The 17123-nt window shown below is 57.8% G+C and overlaps 3 protein-coding genes across 4 annotated transcripts; 2 read left to right on the top strand and 1 right to left on the bottom strand.

The window, feature by feature from the left end:
- The first annotated feature begins 2818 nt into the window (after positions 1-2818).
- CD5 (CD5 molecule) lies at positions 2819-7574 on the top strand. Its single transcript, XM_063397263.1, has 10 exons — positions 2819-3028; positions 3570-3608; positions 3870-4184; positions 4270-4332; positions 4450-4749; positions 5819-6106; positions 6275-6406; positions 6735-6788; positions 7032-7136; positions 7216-7574. Exons 1-10 carry the CDS (start codon positions 2983-2985, stop codon positions 7299-7301), a joined length of 1428 nt encoding a protein of 475 aa, XP_063253333.1. The 5' UTR covers positions 2819-2982; the 3' UTR covers positions 7302-7574.
- A 342-nt stretch (positions 7575-7916) lies between these two features.
- VPS37C (VPS37C subunit of ESCRT-I) lies at positions 7917-11460 on the bottom strand. The gene is made up of 6 exons (XM_063397469.1): positions 11364-11460; positions 10897-11036; positions 10246-10350; positions 10002-10173; positions 9696-9778; positions 7917-9448 (listed from the first exon to the last, which is right to left on the bottom strand). The coding sequence occupies exons 3-6, from the start codon at positions 10336-10338 to the stop codon at positions 8726-8728; spliced, it is 1071 nt and encodes a 356-aa protein (XP_063253539.1). The 5' UTR covers positions 10339-10350; positions 10897-11036; positions 11364-11460; the 3' UTR covers positions 7917-8725.
- Positions 11461-14875: 3415 nt separating this feature from the next.
- On the top strand, positions 14876-16887 carry LOC134550719 (pepsin A-like). Of its 2 annotated transcripts, XM_063397468.1 has the most exons (9): positions 14876-15016; positions 15102-15246; positions 15411-15528; positions 15619-15737; positions 15820-16019; positions 16140-16256; positions 16332-16470; positions 16545-16637; positions 16726-16887. In XM_063397468.1, the coding sequence occupies exons 1-9, from the start codon at positions 14958-14960 to the stop codon at positions 16873-16875; spliced, it is 1140 nt and encodes a 379-aa protein (XP_063253538.1). In that variant the 5' UTR covers positions 14876-14957; the 3' UTR covers positions 16876-16887. The 2 variants fall into 2 exon arrangements, with proteins under 2 accessions (XP_063253538.1, XP_063253537.1); XM_063397467.1 differs by having other exon boundaries at positions 16140-16470.
- The last annotated feature ends 236 nt before the right edge of the window (positions 16888-17123 follow it).

The following is a 17123-nucleotide window of genomic DNA, read 5'->3' on the forward strand; positions in this document are numbered from 1 at the left end:
TGTGGGGGTGGGATACAGCCCCCACCCCTTCAGCATCTCCCAATCCATCCATATCCCGGCAGGGAGCTGGAGCCAAGCACCACCCCAGCTTTGGGATTTGGGGGTGCTCCCAGCTGGGAGGGGGGCACAGCACCCACCCATCACCCCGGGATGGGGACCCTGCTCCCGCCCCGGCCGTGCTGTTCGATTTCTGCCTCCCCGGCGAGGAGGTCGGGGTTCTGCCGCGCCTCAAGTGGAAAATGTGCACCCCCTGCCACATCCTCCAGCTGTTTGCTGAGCGAGAGGCCCCGCACAAAGGAGCCGCAACAACGGAGGAAATCCCAAAATAGCAGCAAAACCCCGACAAAGGGCAGGGGGCGCGGCGAGGGCTGAGAGCGGAGCGGGCACGGGGAGGGCACGGGGGGTGGCCCGGCCCCGCTCCGGGTGCCGGGAAGGGGCTGGGAGGGAGGTGATGGTGTTGGGATCGCTGGGAATGTGGCACGGACAGGCCTGGGGGGGATGGATGGGCTGGGGAGGGTCCTGATGCCCTGCGGTGGAGGGGGGGGGGGGGGGCATCAAAAATCCAGGGGGTTTTTGTCCCAAAATCCAGGGGGTATCAATGTCCTGGGTGGGATCCCAGTGTCCAGAGGGGTAGCAGTGTCCTGAGGGTGCTGATTCCTGGGAGAGCACAGATTTCCTAGGAATAACAAAGCCCTGGAAGGTACCAAGCCCTGCAGGGCGCCAATTCCCTGGAGATACCCACAGCCTGGGCGCAGCAGTTCCCTGGGGGTACCGGTGCCCTTGGAGAGTGACAGCCCAGCCCACGGCCACCTAGGCGAGGTGTCACCTCCATCCCCACACAGCCACAGCAGTGCCAAACGTTCCTCCGAGCTGCTCCCGCCCGGAAAATTCCCCCTTTTCCTCGTCGTCATGATCCCAGCAGCGTGCCGACAGCCGACAAGCCCCTTCCCGCTCGCTCCAAAGGCAGCTCCTGCTTTTTAAAAGGCTCCTCACGGCAGGCAGCGGTGTCAGCACTTCCCAGCGCCCCCCAAGCCCCCCCTCGGGAAGGGATTCCAATCATCCCGAGCTGCCGCGGCAAGCTCAGGATGCTGAACTGACTCGCAGCGCCCGAGGCAAGGCGGATGCTCAATCCCAGCCCGATATCCCTGGGATCTCACGGCTTCCAGAGCCAGTGACAGCTCTGAGGGAAGGGCTGGACCCCAGGCGCCCACACATCTGTGGGGAGACAGTGCTGAAGGCAGTCTTGCCTCTGATCTCTTGCAGCTATGTTAATTACTCAGGAGTAATTAACAGCCTCGCCCTGCCAGCTCTGGGGGTGATAAAAGGGTGAATTGGGTGGGTGGGGTCAGCTGGGCTCTGCTGGCCCTGCTGTGAGGAGGGAGGGACAGGAGGGAGGGCAAGGGACAGAGAGGGGGAGACCTTGTCCAGGGGACAGGCAGGGTGAGGTGGCCGTGCTGGGGACAGGAAGGGTCAGAGCTTGTCCAGGGGACAGCCAGGGTGAGGTGGCCGTGCTGGGGACAGGAAGGGTCAGAGCTTGTCCAGGGGACAGCCAGGGTGAGGTGGCCGTGCTGGGGACAGGAAGGGTCAGAGCTTGTCCAGGGGACAGCCAGGGTGAGGTGGCCGTGCTGGGGACAGGAAGGGTCAGAGCTTGTCCAGGGGACAGCCAGGGTGAGGTGGCCGTGCTGGGGACAGGAAGGGTCAGAGCTTGTCCAGGGGACAGCAGGGTTAGGTGGCTGTGCTGGGGACAGGAAGGGTCAGAGCTTGTCCAGGGGACAGCCAGGGTTAGGTGGCCGTGCTGGGGACAGGAAGGAGCCAGCTGGAACTGCAGAAGGAAGAGAGAAGAAGGAGAGAAAGAGCCAGAGCTGTGTGGAGCTGCCCATGGGAGGCTGCACAGAAAAGGTCAGAGAGACTTTTGGATAACAGTGCTTGAAGCCTTGTGGGATTTTCCCAAAGCACTCTGAGTGTCGTGGCTGTCTCTACAACCACACACATCCATGGGGGTGACACACCCCTGGATAACAGGACCTTTCCTAGAGGCATGGTGTCCTGGGATGTTTGAGGTGAATCCCAAATTTCAGGTTGATTTTGGGGAACAGAGGCTTGCGGGCCCTCCACTGAGTCCCGTGGGAGCAGGCCTGGGAATTGCACCCCTTTTCCAGGGAATTCTCAAAGCCAAAGTGGGTGGGAGGCAGCTCCAGGCCCCCCATGTAGGACATTCCAACAGGGCCTGCTCCCATCAGGGTCAGCAGAATCCCCGGGATGAGTGGGATGGGAGCAATGCTGGGCACAGGGAGCTGTACCCAGGTGCTGGGATCCTCCTCCAGGGCTGGGGGCTGGAGCATCCACAGGTGGTGGAGCAGGATGGGATGGGAAGCTCCATCCATCTCTTTCCAGCAGGAATGCCACAGTGCCAATGGAAAACAGCTGCCTCATTAGCATGCCTGACCTGGATTCAGAGCAATTAATTAGGGCACAATCAATTAACGCCTCTGCCCTGCCGGGGCCCAGCAGTGCTGGTGTCCCACGTGCCCTTGCAGGGGTGTAGGGTGTCCCTGGAATGCCAGAAGTTGGGATGTGCGTGGATAAAACCTTCCCCCACCCCACTCCTGGGGGTAATCACAGGGTTTTAGAAGATGCCAGGATGGGCATCAACTCCTCTGCAACCCTGGGGGGCTCAGGGAGCCCCAAACCTCCCTCGACACTGGATATATTCACTCCCTCCCTTTCCCAGAGCTGTGGGTATCCCAGGATTTGGCAAGGGCTGAACCCCACAAGTTTCTCACCCCTTTTCTCTCGTGCTTGGTGGGACCTGGGGAGGCAACAGAGTTTTCAAACGGGCCCAGAGGTGACGTCAAAAAACCACAGAGGGAGGAAAAACAGCCGGTTCCTGCCCGGGCCCCCTCCCTCTCCTGCTCCGGGCCGGGCAGCGGAGGCGGCGGAGCCTCCGGAGCCTCCCGTGCCCCCATCCCACCGGCAGAGCCCATGGCAACCCAGCTGCCCGTCCTGTGCCTCCTGCTGGGAATGTGGGGTGAGTATCAGGCACCCCGACCTCGGCACACAGCTAAAATCTCGTGGCAGGGCCCCTTCTCAGATTTCCCGGGAAATTTCTTCTGGGATTGGCACCTTGAGGGAGCCACAGTTTGGGGCTTGAGGTGGGAAAGCGCCCTGGTGACCCCCCCAAACGCCCACCTGGGGGGTCCCCAGGGTCCCAAGGTTGAGCCCATGGTGCTGAGGGCAGCCAGGTGTTCCCCTCGTTCTCATTCCCTGCCGGCTCCCACCCTTCCCTCGGTTCCACGTGGCACCATTCCTGAACATTCCACCTGGGAGCAGGGCTAATTAGCAGTAATTGGCAGGGCCCTTGTCTTTTCCCAGCCCTAAAGATCCCCCAGCAGATGGATGGGGAGGCAGCAAATCACCTTTCTCCCCCACAAAATTCCCAGTTTTCCCACAAAATCCCCCTTTTCCCCAAAATAAACAGCAGCGGGCCAAGCAGCGGAGCCGCTGTCCCACCCTCAGGGTCCTCAGGGTGGGATTTGGGATTGACCCCCCATTTCCGCTCTTTCCCACAGCTATCCCAGACCGTGGAGGAGCCACCTGGATCCCTGGAGGTGAGAATTTGGGGAGTAGCCCTTTGGGAATGCCGCCACAGCTCCGGGAGCACGGCGGGTGCTGGAGTTGCATCATCCGGAAGCGGCGTCGTGGGACCCCAGCTCAGGCCCCCAAATTCCCTCCACCCCTCCACGCTCCCATTCCTTGTGCTGCTTCCTGAGACCCCCACCAAGGGCTTTTCCATCATTCCCAGGGTGAAAACCCGCTGGGAAGGGAAGGAAAGCCCCTCATGTTGGTGTTTTCCCGGTGTTTTCCCACAGAATCCATCCTGAGGCTCACCAGAGGTGGCTGCCGCTGCACTGGGATACTGGAGGTGAACTGGGAAAACCAATGGAGACAAATTTGTCGGGAGAGCGTGAGCAGGGAGGACCTGGATTGGATCTGCCAGCGGCTGGAGTGCGGCCCCAGGACCTCTGAGCCCTTGGAGTTCATCATTCCCGGTGGGAAAGGGCCACACAGTCAGGCCACGAGGTGCATTTGGGCACCAAGCCCACTGGGTTGGAAACCTGGGGTGCCACTGGGATGCCACTGGGAGCTGGAAAACTGCACGGATCACATCATGGTGGCCTGCAGAGGTGAGCCTGGACCCCCAGCCCAGCCCCGCCCCCTCAATCCCAAGGGATCATCCATGCTCATGCGGCCCCTCTCTTTTCATTCCAGAGCCAGTGAAAACAACTCCCAAGCCCCCACCGCCACCCCCGGCCACCACCCCGGAGCCCACAGGTAAGCTCCTCATCCCGAGGAATTTGTAGCCTCAAATTTGGGAATTTTCCTCTAAATAATGGAATAAAAATACCATCCCAATTAATAACCTCTATTCCCTCACCAATCCCTCCCCAGGACCCCCCAGGCTGCGGCTGGTGGACGGGAATTTCAGCTGCTCCGGCTTCCTGGAGCTGCACAAGCAGGGGCTGTGGGGGGCCGTGGCGAGCGCCCCGCAAATCCCAGAGCGTCTGGTCACCCTCATCTGCCAGGAATTGCACTGTGGCACTGCCGGGAAGAGCCACGGGCAGCCGGATCCAGGGATCCACCTGCCGGTGCGGTGGGAAGCGGTGGATTCCTGTGGGAGCCCTTCCCTGCTGGACTGCTTCAACAGGACCAGCTCCCGGGGGAAAACACCCGCCTTCATCACCTGCTCAGGTGAGGATGGTCCTGGAGCATCCATGGTTTCCTGCTCTGGTGGGATGCCCTGGGGGGATTTTGGGGGCCTGGCCCTGTCCCAGCCTGCCCCGTGGGCCCCATCCACCCACTCCCGCTCTTCCTCTCTGGGGTGCGAAGGCAAAACAGGAAATCTCAGTTCCTGGCAGTGCCAAGCACAGCAGTTCCGAGGAGGGGGGGAGAGTGGCCATGGCAGCATCCCAAATTCCAGCTGGGAGTGGGGAACACTGGCAGGGGCCTTTGGGCATCCTGCTTTGGGCAGCTCCCCGAGCAACTTCCATGCCCCAGGCATGTCCCTGGATATCTTCCCTGCTGCAGGCATATCCCTGCTTTTCCATGACTCTTTTCCCTGCTGCAGGCATCTCCCTCCCTGCCAGAGCATCTTTCCCTTGCCATGAGCATCTCCCAGCCACAGGCTTCTCCCTGTCCCTTTCCATAAGCGTTTCCCTGGAAATCAGATCGCTGCCAGCTCCGTGGCACAGAAAGCAAAGCCATGGAGCTCAGAGCAGGCTCCTTGTGGGTCCTGCCATCTGCTCCAGCATGGAATCCCATGGGATCTGGGGGTTTAACGGGCTGTGGCAGCTGGCAGAGCCAGCTTCCATGCTGCACTTCCCATGGGAAGACTTCAAAGCTCCTCCATGCCTGGCTCTGGTTTGGCTCAGTCCCTGTGGCACGAGGGGAGATGCTGGAAGCATCCCCGTGCCAGAGGCTGGTGCTGGGAGAAGGAGGAGCATGTGCCAGTGGTATCCCTGTGGATCTCATCCCTGTCTGCCTGTGGGTCTGACTCCTCTCTCCCTGTGGATCTGGCTCTTCTTCCCACAGGTCTGACCCATCTCCATGGATCTGACTCCCTCCTCCTTGTGGCTCTGACCCCACTCTGTGGATCTGACCCTTGTCTTCCCATGGATCTGCTCCCTCTCCTTGTGGAGATCACCCCTCCCCGTGGATCTGACCCTTGTCTTCCCATGGATCTGCTCCCTCTCCTTGTGGAGATCACCCCTCCCCATGGGTCTGACCCCTCTCCCCATGGATCTGCTCCTTTCTCCCGCAGATTCCCAGCCCCGGGCCCTGCGCAGGCTGGCAGCCGGCCCCACCCCGTGCGAAGGGGACATCCAGGTATTCCACGCGGGACAGTGGCGGGATCTGTGTGACTCGGGAGCAGCGCAGCGGAAGGAGCGTGGCCAGCAGCTCTGCCGGGAGCTGGGCTGCGGGAATCTCACTGCCAGCACGGGAATCCGGGAGCCTCCCTCCATAGGAGTCACCTGTGGGGCCGGCCCCCTGCACCTCTGCCAGCCCAGGCTCGGGAATACCCGGAGCTGCTCCCGGACCAGAGTTGTGTGTAAGCCACGTGGGGAGCTGGGAGCTGGAATCCCCACACCTGTGGGACAGGCAGGGATGGGGGGACCAAATCCATGTGGGATTTGAGCTCCTGGTAGGGGGATGGATAGTCACATCCGGGCCCCAACCTCCAGCTGGGCAAATCCAGTGACATCCGTGCTCTTCCCAGGCCAGGACTCGAAGCCGCTTCCCACTGGAGCATCTGCTGGAACCGTCGTGAGCATCTGCCTGGCCCTGCTGCTTTTCCTCATCCTTTTCCTGATCTGTGGCCCTCCTGCCTACCGGAAGCTGATGAAGAGAAGTAAGGGACAACCTTGGGATCCTTATCCTTCTTTTCCTCCTTCCACGTGCCAGCTCAGGGCTGGCAGCTCCATGGATGCTTCCCTGAACTCCTTCAGGGCGGGATTTGGCTGCCCAGCCTGTCAGAGCCCCCTGTCCCATTGTCCCCAAGCCTGCCCCACACGGAGTGTGGGAGCGGGAAGAGAGATTAACCTCCGAGAGGACACAAAAGAGCAGGTGGAGGATCCTGGGGGGGATTATTCGGGATGGCATATGGGGCTGGCAGGGGGGAAGCAGCTGCGGGAGGGATCGGGAAGGTCCCTGGAGACACAATTCCCCCTCTCTTGCAGTCTCCAAGAAGAAGCAGCGCCAGTGGATCGGCCCCACGGGACTCAACCAGACGGGTGAGGAGCAGCTCCCTGGGGAGCTGGGAATGGGATCTGGAGTTCCTGGGGATGGATTTGGGGTCCGGGTGGGCTGTTCCCCCCTGGATCCTGGCACAAGGGCCCTGGATCTTGCTTCCTTTGGGGATGTAACTCATCCATGAGATGCGAGCCTGGAGCAGGGACCATTTTTACCCAGCCCCTTCCTAGGGTGGGTTTGTTCCCGTTCCAATCCCAAAATCCCAATCCCTCTGTCTTTTCCAGTGTCTTTCCACCGCTCCAGCACCGCACCGAGGCCTCGGGGACAGGGAGGGGACAACGACTACGCTCAGGCCCCCCAGAAGAGCTCCCAGCTCTCTGCTTACCCAGGTAAGAGCAGGAAGCAGCTCCTTCCCTGTTCCTATTGCATGGATGTGCCTCCAGTGAGCTGCATCCGTGTTCCCCACAGCTCTGGAAGCGGCGTGCCGGCGCTCCAACCCTCCGGATAACTCCTCGGACAGCGACTACGACCTGCACTCCGCCCGCAGGGTGTGATTCCCTCCCTCCCAAAGGATCCAATCCCACCTCCCACCTCAGCTCTGGGGCATCCCGGCATTCCAGCACCCTTCCAGGAGCACTTCCCAGCCTCCTCATGGGAGAAAAGGAGGGTTTGGGGGTTGTTTTAAAGCTATTTATAGGAGTTTAAGAGGTAGAGGGGGGATGCAAGGAGCCCTTTGGAATAGTGGGATCACCAGCTTCTCCAAAGCAGGATAAAGAGTTGGGATGATGGATAAAGGATAGGGATGCAAGGGTGGGAATACTGGGAACGAATCTGAGATATTTAATAACCAACAACTGTAATAAAATCGGGGTTTTGTACTAATTACACCTCCTCCTCTTCCTTCCATTATCCCAGTGTGATTCCAAACTCCCAGACAGGAGGGAAAAGTGGGACGGGGAAACGCCTTTTTCCCTGGTTTTTATCCCAGGGATAAACCTAAGAAATGCAGGAATTGAAGCAGGCTTGAGGGTGGTCCTGGGAGGGGGTGAAAGATTTCAGTGATGGGATCCAAAGGGAGTTGGATGCCAGGAAGGGATAAAGGGATCAATCCTCACCCGGACGTTCCGTTGTTTCCCAAAGTAACCACAGCCATGACTCCAGAGTGCAATTAATTAATCCAGTTTTATTACTCTAATTAATCCCAGGGATGGAATTGCTTCCATCATCAATCCCTCATCCTAGTCCATTAGTAATTGTTCCTTATAAATAACTTAAAGGGATACAGGCAGGATTTGAAGGATAAAGTGCTGAGCAAAGCAAATCCCATTTCCATCGTTTGTCATTCCCTCCGTTTCCAAGTGTTTCCTGAGAAGGGGGGGATGTGAGGAGCCCGAAAAAACACACAGGAGGTCGGGAATACTGGAGGCTGCCCAGGCCTGGGTGGGAATCACCAACTCCCACCAACAGCCCTGGAATGGTTTGGGTGGAAAGGGATCTCAGGGATCAGCCACTTCCAACCCCTTTCCACTAGCCCAGGTTGCTCCAAGCCTGGTCCAGCCTGGCCTCGGACATTTCCAGGGATGGAGCAGCCATGACTTCGCTGGGACATCCATTCCAGGGTCTCACCACCATCACAGGGAAGAATTTCTTCCCCAGATTCCCTCTAAACCCACCCTCTGACAGTGTGAAGCCGCTCCCCGTTATCCCATCACTCCAAGTCCTTGTCCAAGTGCTTGTCCAGTTCTTGTGGAGCCCCTCGAGGCACTGGGAGGTGCCCCAATGTTCTCCTGAAGGTTTCTGGTCTCCGTGTTTCTGCCGGTCTGGCTCCGCCTCTCACTCCGACCTCCAGAGCTGTGACTTATCCCGTGTAATTCCTTTGCACCAACGGATCCAGGAGCAACGCCCTGGGATTGCCTCCTCTTCCTCAGTCCCCAACAAAAGGAGGAATCAGCACAGGATGCTCCCCAGAAGTCCTGGATTAGTATCTAGGCCAGGTAGGACGCGGAGGGTTTGGAGGCGGGGGGTATCCGAAGGCCGGGGGAGGCCCGGGATAGGGAGCCTGCGTCGGGATGGGGAAATTGGGGAGAGGGGGCTGGGTGGGGTACGGACACTGCGGCCTCCCTGCCCCAGGTGGGATGTAGGGAGAGTATCCCGCTCTGGCAGGGGGAGGAGAGGGGTGGGGAGCAGGATAGGGCAGGGGCTGCGGTGGGCCCCGGGATGGAGACCAGGAAAAGCCTCCCGAGGTGGATTTGGGGAAGCCCGGCGCGGAGTCGGCCGCGGACGCCGCCGGATATCCAGGAGCTGGGGGAGGTGGGTACGGGAAGGGGGACTGGGAGCTGGGCTGGGAGGAGGCCACGGGTCCCACAGGGCCCGGAGACCCCGGGAAAGGGGCAGGAGGGAGCGCCCCGTGGGCAGTGGGGCCGGGAGGAAGGGGCGGGGCCGGGCTGTAGGGGAGAGGGAAGGCCGGGGATCCCGACGGGAAGGGCTTTGGTGCATCCGTGGCAACGGGAGGAGGAGGAGGAGGAGGAAGAGGACACTGAGAGTCCCTGGTGTGCTCCTGGGATCCCTCTGACTTCCTCACGATCTCCTGCAGCTTTTCCACTCGCACCCGGCGCAGGTGGAACAACTTCCTCATCCCGGAGAACTGCTCCAGGAATGACTCCAGGGGCACCTCACCCTCCAGGAACTTCTCAGCCATTTTCTGGAAGAGAGGAGCAGCCTCGGGCTCATTCCTGCATCCCTCTGCTCCTCCTCCCTAATCCTGACTTAGGACTCTCCCAGCCACATCCCAAGGAGCAGCACCCACACATGAATGAGGATGGATCCAATTCTTCGGTGAAAACCCAGCAGGCTCCAAGGATAAGCCACGATTTTAGGAATTGGGTTTAATTGCAAGTCTTTGAGGATGAATCACTGGAATTCCCAAGGGATTGGAGCCCTAAACTCACCTCAGATTCCTCCTCAATCTTCTGGCTTTCCACCTGGAGGAGATCCAGCAAAGTCTGAGGCTGCAGCGCTGCTGAGAATTTCTCTGGGAAAACCAAGGGGGGGAAAAGAAAACCCAAGGAAAAATCACTGTGACAGAACAGAAACCAGGAAAAAACCAGCAGAGAGCCCACAGGAATGGGCTTGGGAATTGCTGATGGAAGGAGGGAAATCCAAGAGGAATAACATCTCTCCAGCTGCTGGAAAAAGGAGGGATGGCAGTTTTCCAGGAAGCAGGATCCTTCCTGGGGAAAGACCCCAGTGCTCACCCAGCTTTTCCTTCTGCTCCCTGCACCTCCCAGCCAGCTCCTGCAGCTCCTGGTATTTCTTGGAGAGGTCACTGCGCCCCGTCTCCAGCGGCACCTGGAATTTCAGGTTCTGCTCGGCCAAGCTCCGGTTGGCAGCCAGGGCCATCTCCCTTTCCAGCTGCAGCTCCTGAACCTGTGGAATTCAGGAATGGTGAGCGTGGGAAAGGGGGACAGGGACACCCCGGAGCCACCTCCTGGCACGAACCTCCTGGGATTCCAAAGCCAAGCGCTCGATCTCCTGGGAATCCTCCTGCAGCTCCCGGAGCTCCTCCACCGTCCGGTTCCTGAGCGTGTCCATCCTCCCAGGCTCCTGGCACAAGGAAAAAGAGGCAAATCAACACCCAAATCCAGCTGGGAAGAGGTTTCCAGCTGAAATCCAGGCTTGTTGAAGTCCTCGGAACAGCTGTGCCAGGTTCTGTGAACAGAGAGGGGAAAACAACATTCCCACTGATTCCGGTGTGGGGAAAGCCTTTGCCCCCTTTCCCAAGCCCATCTGGATGGAATTCTGTGTGTTCCAGGGTGTTGTGTGAAGGAAAAATCCACCCACAGCCCCAGCTGGATGCCCCCATCCCAGAATCCTTCTCATTCCAGGCTCCATCCCACCCCACCAAGGAACCCGGGATCTGAGCACAGGGCTGGGAAGGACCTCAGGGATCACCCACTTCCATCCTCCTGCCGTGGAATCTGGGGAAATAACAGCAAGATCGGGGGAAATGATGGACTTCCTGCACCACATCCGTGATTTATGCCGGGTATTCCCAGCTGTCAGGTATGTTCAGCAAGGGTCCCGTGTCTGGTGTGAATTCCATGAGGAATTATGTGGGAATGCCCTAAAAACCAGGGAAGCACAACACACCTGCGCTGTCCTGTTGGCTCCCAGCTCTTCTATCTCCCATGCAGGTGGAGCATCCCCAGGATATTCCGGGAATATCCGCCGGGAACGCCACGACAGCCACGCGGAGGCTCGGGCTTGCCCAATCCGCGATCCAGATAAACCTGTCCGAGGGGAAAAAATGGGAATGAAGTCCCGCGCAGCAGGTGTGGGGCAGAAGTCACCTGATTTGGGGCGTTGTGGTTTTTTTAGGGGGGTATTAGTTAAGTTTCATGGAGTTTAAGCGGGAAGAGTGGGAACGGTGGGAGTGGGGAAGCTTGGGGTGGACTCTGGGAAGAATCCACAGGCGCTCACGAAGGTGGACGCTAAGGGCTGCCCACTTTTGGGCCTGCAGCGAGCACGGCGGCGGGAGCAGCGCCGTTCTGCCCGTTCTCCCGCTGTTATTCCCGTTATTCCCGTTATTCCCGTTCCCGGCCCTCTCCCGGACTCACCGAGGCGCCACCGGGACCCTCTGCCCGGCCCCGCTTCCGGGTTCCGGCGTACAGCGGAAGTGGGCGGGGCCACTGCGGGCTGGGCGGGAGGGGCGCTCTTCCCGCCCCCCCCCGGGCGTGAGGGGGGTGGTTCCTCCCAGCGCCGCCATGTTGAGGGGGGCGGGAACACGCATCAATTTAATGGATTTTTTTTTAATCAGTAATCGCTCTTTGCCTTCCCGCGGGGCTCTCCCCGAGCTGTAGGTGCTCTAGGAATAATATCCTTCGTGTTTCTGGTGTGCAAGGGGCTCCGGGAGAGCTGGAGAGGGGTTTTGGAGAAGGGGGAAAGGCTCCGCATGGACACAAGGCGGGTTTAAGTTAAATATTGGGAATATATCCTTCCCTGTGAGGGGGGCAAAGCGAGGTGCCCAGAGAAGCTGCAGTTGCCCCATACCTGGAGTGTCCAAGGCCAGGTTGGAATTGGTTTAGGAAGCACGTACAGACCTCGGCAGCATCCCAAAAAATCCTATAATGTCTGGTTCATCCAGCTGGATCCAAGAGATCAAAGCAAATCCCTCTGGGATACCTGGTTAGTGCCTGCCCAAATAACACAGGAACATTCCCGAGAAAGCTCCAGTCCCATCACCCACTCCACAAATCCAGCTTTTCCCAAGTGTGATTAGAAAATTCTCCACTTTTCCAGCAGTAATTCCCAAAGCCCGAGCGAGGATGAGGCGGGGAAGAGCTCCCTCATTTCTGCTCCTCCAGGAGCCTTTGGAAGCCCAGGCAAGGTCACCCAGCTGTTCCAGAAGTGCCGGGGTCTGGGAAAGGCGCCTCTGATCCCGTCACCTGAGGGCTGTTGTGTAACCAATGGGAGTCATATGATCCCAAATAATTCTGGATAAACCAAGGTCGACTTGTTCCCAGCGTGCCTGATAACCGGGTCAAACCCCCAGTGCCATGGGAAAGAAAAGGGACTTGGCTTTCCAAAGGGGGAAAAAAATTCCAAGCTTCTTCTGGAGCAGTTTCCCCAGGCCAGGAAAAGCTGGGAAAAATGTTTAATTAACATTTTATATCAAAACGTAAGGTTTGAGGAGAGGGGAAAATCGTGGTTGAATTTGCACGGAAGAAATGGAAAAAATCCCATTTAAAAGGGGTTATCCAGAAACAAATCTGGGATAAACAGGGATATTCCTATTAGCTGCTTATTAATATCCTTAATTTCCTCAAAAGATGGTTCCCCATGTTTTTTCCCCTTGGATGGCGTCCTAATCCCAGCCAAAAATCGCCCACAGCAGGTAGGAAAAGGTGACCTGAGGCACCCAGAGGACCTGTTCCACAGAATTCCATTCCCACAAGGATCGGCCAACATCCCTGGGCTTCCTTGATAAGTTAATTAAATATTTTTAATCCCGTCCTGGAAACCTGACACCTCGGGAGCGTCAGATTTCCCTCCTTTCATCTGACAGCTCCGATAAAGCACCCGGGTGATAAAAGCCTTTGGGGAAAGGGACAAGAAAAAACTGGGAACTGGGCCTGGAAAAGTTGACTTCATTAATCCATTTCCAAGAAAAGCTCTGTCTCCATAAGGGGATTTTTTTGGGGAGTCTGCAGAGATAAAATTAAGGAAGTTTTGTCAGGACAAGTTTTGATGTCCCTAAAGCCTGAAAATCCCTGTTTGATCCAGAGGGCAATTCCAGTGGAAGTTGAATTCATCCCAAGGTGCGTTTCCACATCAAAAAATCTGAATTTTCCCTGTAAGATCTTAAGTTTTGGGAGGATTTTATTGCCTGGGAATCCTCACCCAGCCCCGGCTGCATCAACTAGGAGGAAAAGCTTCCAGGGCCATCTTTGCAGCTGGGGGTTTTTGGGATCTCTGCATGCTGTGGTGCCCTCTGGTGCCAAGGAAAGCTGTGGCAGGGAGGCCACCTGCTCCCATCCCATGAGGTCCCAGCACTGGGATGGATTATTCCAGGATCTCATGCCCTCCCTTTCCCCCCCAAGGTTGGGAAAATCCAGGATTTCTCTCTGAGGAAGCCGTTTCATGCCCTAAAAGGGATTATTTTTCCATCCTCACAGATCTTATTCTGGATTTAATTAGTGCTAAATAGCAATTCCCATTTTTTTCCCCAGTCCTGAGTTCCACAGCTTCTTCCTTTTGTGGGTACCATCCATCCAAAAATCCATCCCTGTTGGATCCATTGTTCTGCTTAGATGGGGTTTACCAGCAGCACAGTAAGGTTGTCCTAAAGCTTCCCATAATTAGGCAAATGTTGGGTTTTTTTCATTGGAAAAACAGGAGTCCTGATCCCTGGGGATGGCAGTTCTGGGAATTCAATGGATAAATAGCTCTGGGAAAAAAAAAAAAAAAAAAAAAAAAAAGGAGGAAAAGTTGGTAACTCCAAAATCTACACGGACACATTCCAGGTTGGTTTCTCCAACCTGGCCTTGGACACTTCCAGGGATGGGGCAGCCACAGCTTCTCTGGGAAATCCATTCCAGGGCCTCGCCAGCCTCCCAGGTAAGAGTTTCTTCCCAATATCCCTTTTTCCAATTTGGAGCCATTCCCCTTGTCCTGTCACTCCATTCCCACATCCCAAGTCCCTGAACTGGGGGAGAGCTGGGACGAGCTGAGGGAAAGGCAAGCTCCAGATGCCTCTGGATGAAGGTCACAGGAGCAGGATTGGGCACCTTGGCTTGGGTCGTGGCACCACGTGCTGGATCCATGGATTCAGGAGCGGTCACCTTGTCCTGAGGGAGATCAAAGGCTCCCTAAGGCTGGAGCTGGCATTCCTCCCTTGGAATCAGCCCCATCCCGGCTGGGAATGATGGAAGAGTCTGAGGATACAGGGCTAGGTTGCACTGGGGGAGTGAAGTGAAGAAGAACCTCGATGGGGAATGGTGGGATAAAAAGGATGGAGCACTGGATTATTTATCCCTGAGGAAAAAAAAAAGGAGGATGGGATGTGTTGTAGGGGGCTGGAAAGGAGGAAGTGCTGGCTGATTCCCAGAATGGAAAATCTGGACCTGGCAGGCTGAAAATCCTTCATGGGGCCTTGGCAAGAGGAGGAGGAGAAGGATCTGGAGAGACCTTGGAGCCTCTTCCAGTGCTTTAAGAAGCTCCAGGAGAGCTGGAGAGGGACTTTGGAAAAGGACCTGGAGTGACAGGACAAAGGGGAACGGCTTCCTACTGCCAGAAGACAGGGTTAGATGGGATAGGGGGAAGAAATTCTTCCTTGTGAGGGTGGTGAGGCATCCCTGGGAATGGAATTCCCAGGGAAGCTGTGGCTGCCCCATTCCTGGAAGCATCTGGCTCAAACCCTCCAGCAAGGAATTAGAGCGTTCAGGGTACAGACAATCCTGCATTCGCACCACCTCCCACAGAATACCCAGGAGTGCTTCCCACCCATCCCAGCCTACCCGTGGCCTGAATTCCCCCTGGAGTACGGGGATCCCCTGGCTTGACATTCCCCCCTCCCCGTCTTCCTTAAGGACGTTGTGATAACCATCCCAGGAGCAGTTTGCCTTTCTTATCGGGGCCTCCGGCCAAACACCGGAGCCGGGATATAAGGAGCGGGGCCGGGACCGGAGGCGCATTTTCCTTGAGCTCCCACCATGAAGCTGCTCCTGCTCCTCCTCGCCCTGGTGGGCCTGGCCCAGGGCTTACAGACCAGGTGAGCCCCAGGGGGTCTCCGGAACAGGGATGTGAGATGATCCCGGTGGCACATCCCGGTGATGCATCCTGGTCCCCGTCCGCAGGGTGCCGCTGAAGAAGATGAAGTCGCTGCGGCAGAGGCTGCAGGAGCAGGGGTTGCTGGAAAGTTTCCTGGAGCAGCATCCCTCCAACCTGGCTGCCAAGTATTTCCCAGGCATCGCTGTGGAGTCCCTGGAGAACTACATGGATGTGAGGAGCTGGGATCAGGGAGCACAAGGGAGCACTGGCTCCTTCCCTATCCCACTGGCCTTTTATCCATCCCCCTAGTCCCTTCCCCATCCCTTTAACTCATCCCATTAGCCCCATGCCCATTCTCCTTTCCCCATCCCATTAACCCATTCCCATTCCAACAGGATGAGTACTTTGGCACCATCTCCATTGGGACCCCACCCCAAGAATTCACCGTGGTCTTTGACACGGGCTCCTCCAACCTCTGGGTTCCCTCAGTCTTCTGCTCCAGCCCAGCCTGCAGTAGGTGTCCGGAATGAGGCTGGAATGTGTCTTTTGGGAATCCTCCCAAGGGACAAATCCCATGCCGTCTTCCTCCTTCCCACCTCCCAGGGAATCACCACCGTTTCAATCCCGCGGAGTCCTCCACATTCCTCAGCACCAATGACACCCTGTTCATCGCCTACGGCACGGGGAGCATGACCGGAATCCTGGGATACGACACTGTCAACGTACGGCCGGGCGCTCCAGCCCCCTCATCCCGTGGGATTCCGGGGGCTCGTGCCCGATCCGCGCCTGTCTCCTCTCTCCCAGGTTGCCGGCATCAACGTCCACAACCAGATTTTTGGGCTGGCTGAGACGGAGCCGGGGGATTTCTTCTACTACACCCCCTTTGACGGCATCCTGGGATTGGCATTCCCGAGCATCGCCTCCTCCGGAGCCACCCCTGTCTTTGACAACATGATGATAGAAAACCTCGTGGACAGGCATCTTTTCTCCGTCTACCTGAGCAGGTAAATCCCAGCCAAAGCTGCTGAGCATTTCTCCCTTTTTCCTCACACTGGCCCCAATTCCCAATGGGAATGGGGGTGTTGTTGCCCTGGGAACCACCCCAAATGGATCCCCCTTTCCAGGGACGGCCAGGATGGGAGCTTTGTCCTCTTCGGTGCCATTGATCCCTACTACACCACCAGAGGCATCTCCTGGATCCCTCTCTCTGCCGAAACCTACTGGCAGATCACCATGGAGAGGTATTCCCAGTATTCCCTGCCCTGCAGCCGGTGTTTTGGGGAGTCCAGGCTCACCCTGCATCCCTCTCTCCCCAGTGTCTCCATCAGCGGGGCTCCGGTGGCCTGTTCCTCGGGATGCCAGGCCATCGTGGACACAGGAACCACTCTGCTGGCCGTTCCTACCCGGGCCTTCCGGACCCTCATGAGGCGCCTCGGCGCCAGCTCCAGTGGCGAGGTGAGGCCTCAGAGTGCTCCCTGGGATGTTTGATCCCAGCTGGAATGGCTGCTAACCTGCTCTGTCCTCCCCAGATCAGCTGTGAGGCCGTCAGGAACCTTCCCAACCTCATCTTCCACATCCACGGCAGAGAATTCCCGGTGCCTCCCAGAGCCTACGTGATAAGGGTGAGCATCTCACTGGGAACAGGGTTGTGGGGATAGAGGGGAGGGATCCAACAGCTGGTGACCACCCCATTCCCTGTCCTCGGAGCAGAGTAACGGGTACTGCACCCTGGGATTGCAAGGCATGGATACTCCCACGGAGGAGGGCGAGCTCTGGATCCTGGGGGATGTCTTTATCCGTGAATATTACGTCATCTTCGACAGGGCCAACAACAAGGTGGGGCTGTCCCCGCTGCCCTGAGCTGGGACGGGAATCCCAGGTGTTCCCGGCTCGGTGGCTGGCAGGGCTTGTCCCTTTCCCGGCGGTCCTGCCACCACCGAGGACAATAAAGGTGTGGAGAAGCCCCCCTGTGCCGTGTCTCTCTGGGAAGGCCACCACATCCCTGGGAATGTGGCGTGTCCCTGGTGTCACCCTCAGCTGCACTCGTCAAGGATGTCCCTGTGTCCCCACGATGGGAGCCTGGATGTGGCTCTGCTCATCCCTGAGGA

Source organism: Prinia subflava, chromosome 5 (genome assembly GCF_021018805.1).
Source record: "Prinia subflava isolate CZ2003 ecotype Zambia chromosome 5, Cam_Psub_1.2, whole genome shotgun sequence".
NCBI classification, from domain to species: Eukaryota; Metazoa; Chordata; class Aves; order Passeriformes; family Cisticolidae; genus Prinia; species Prinia subflava.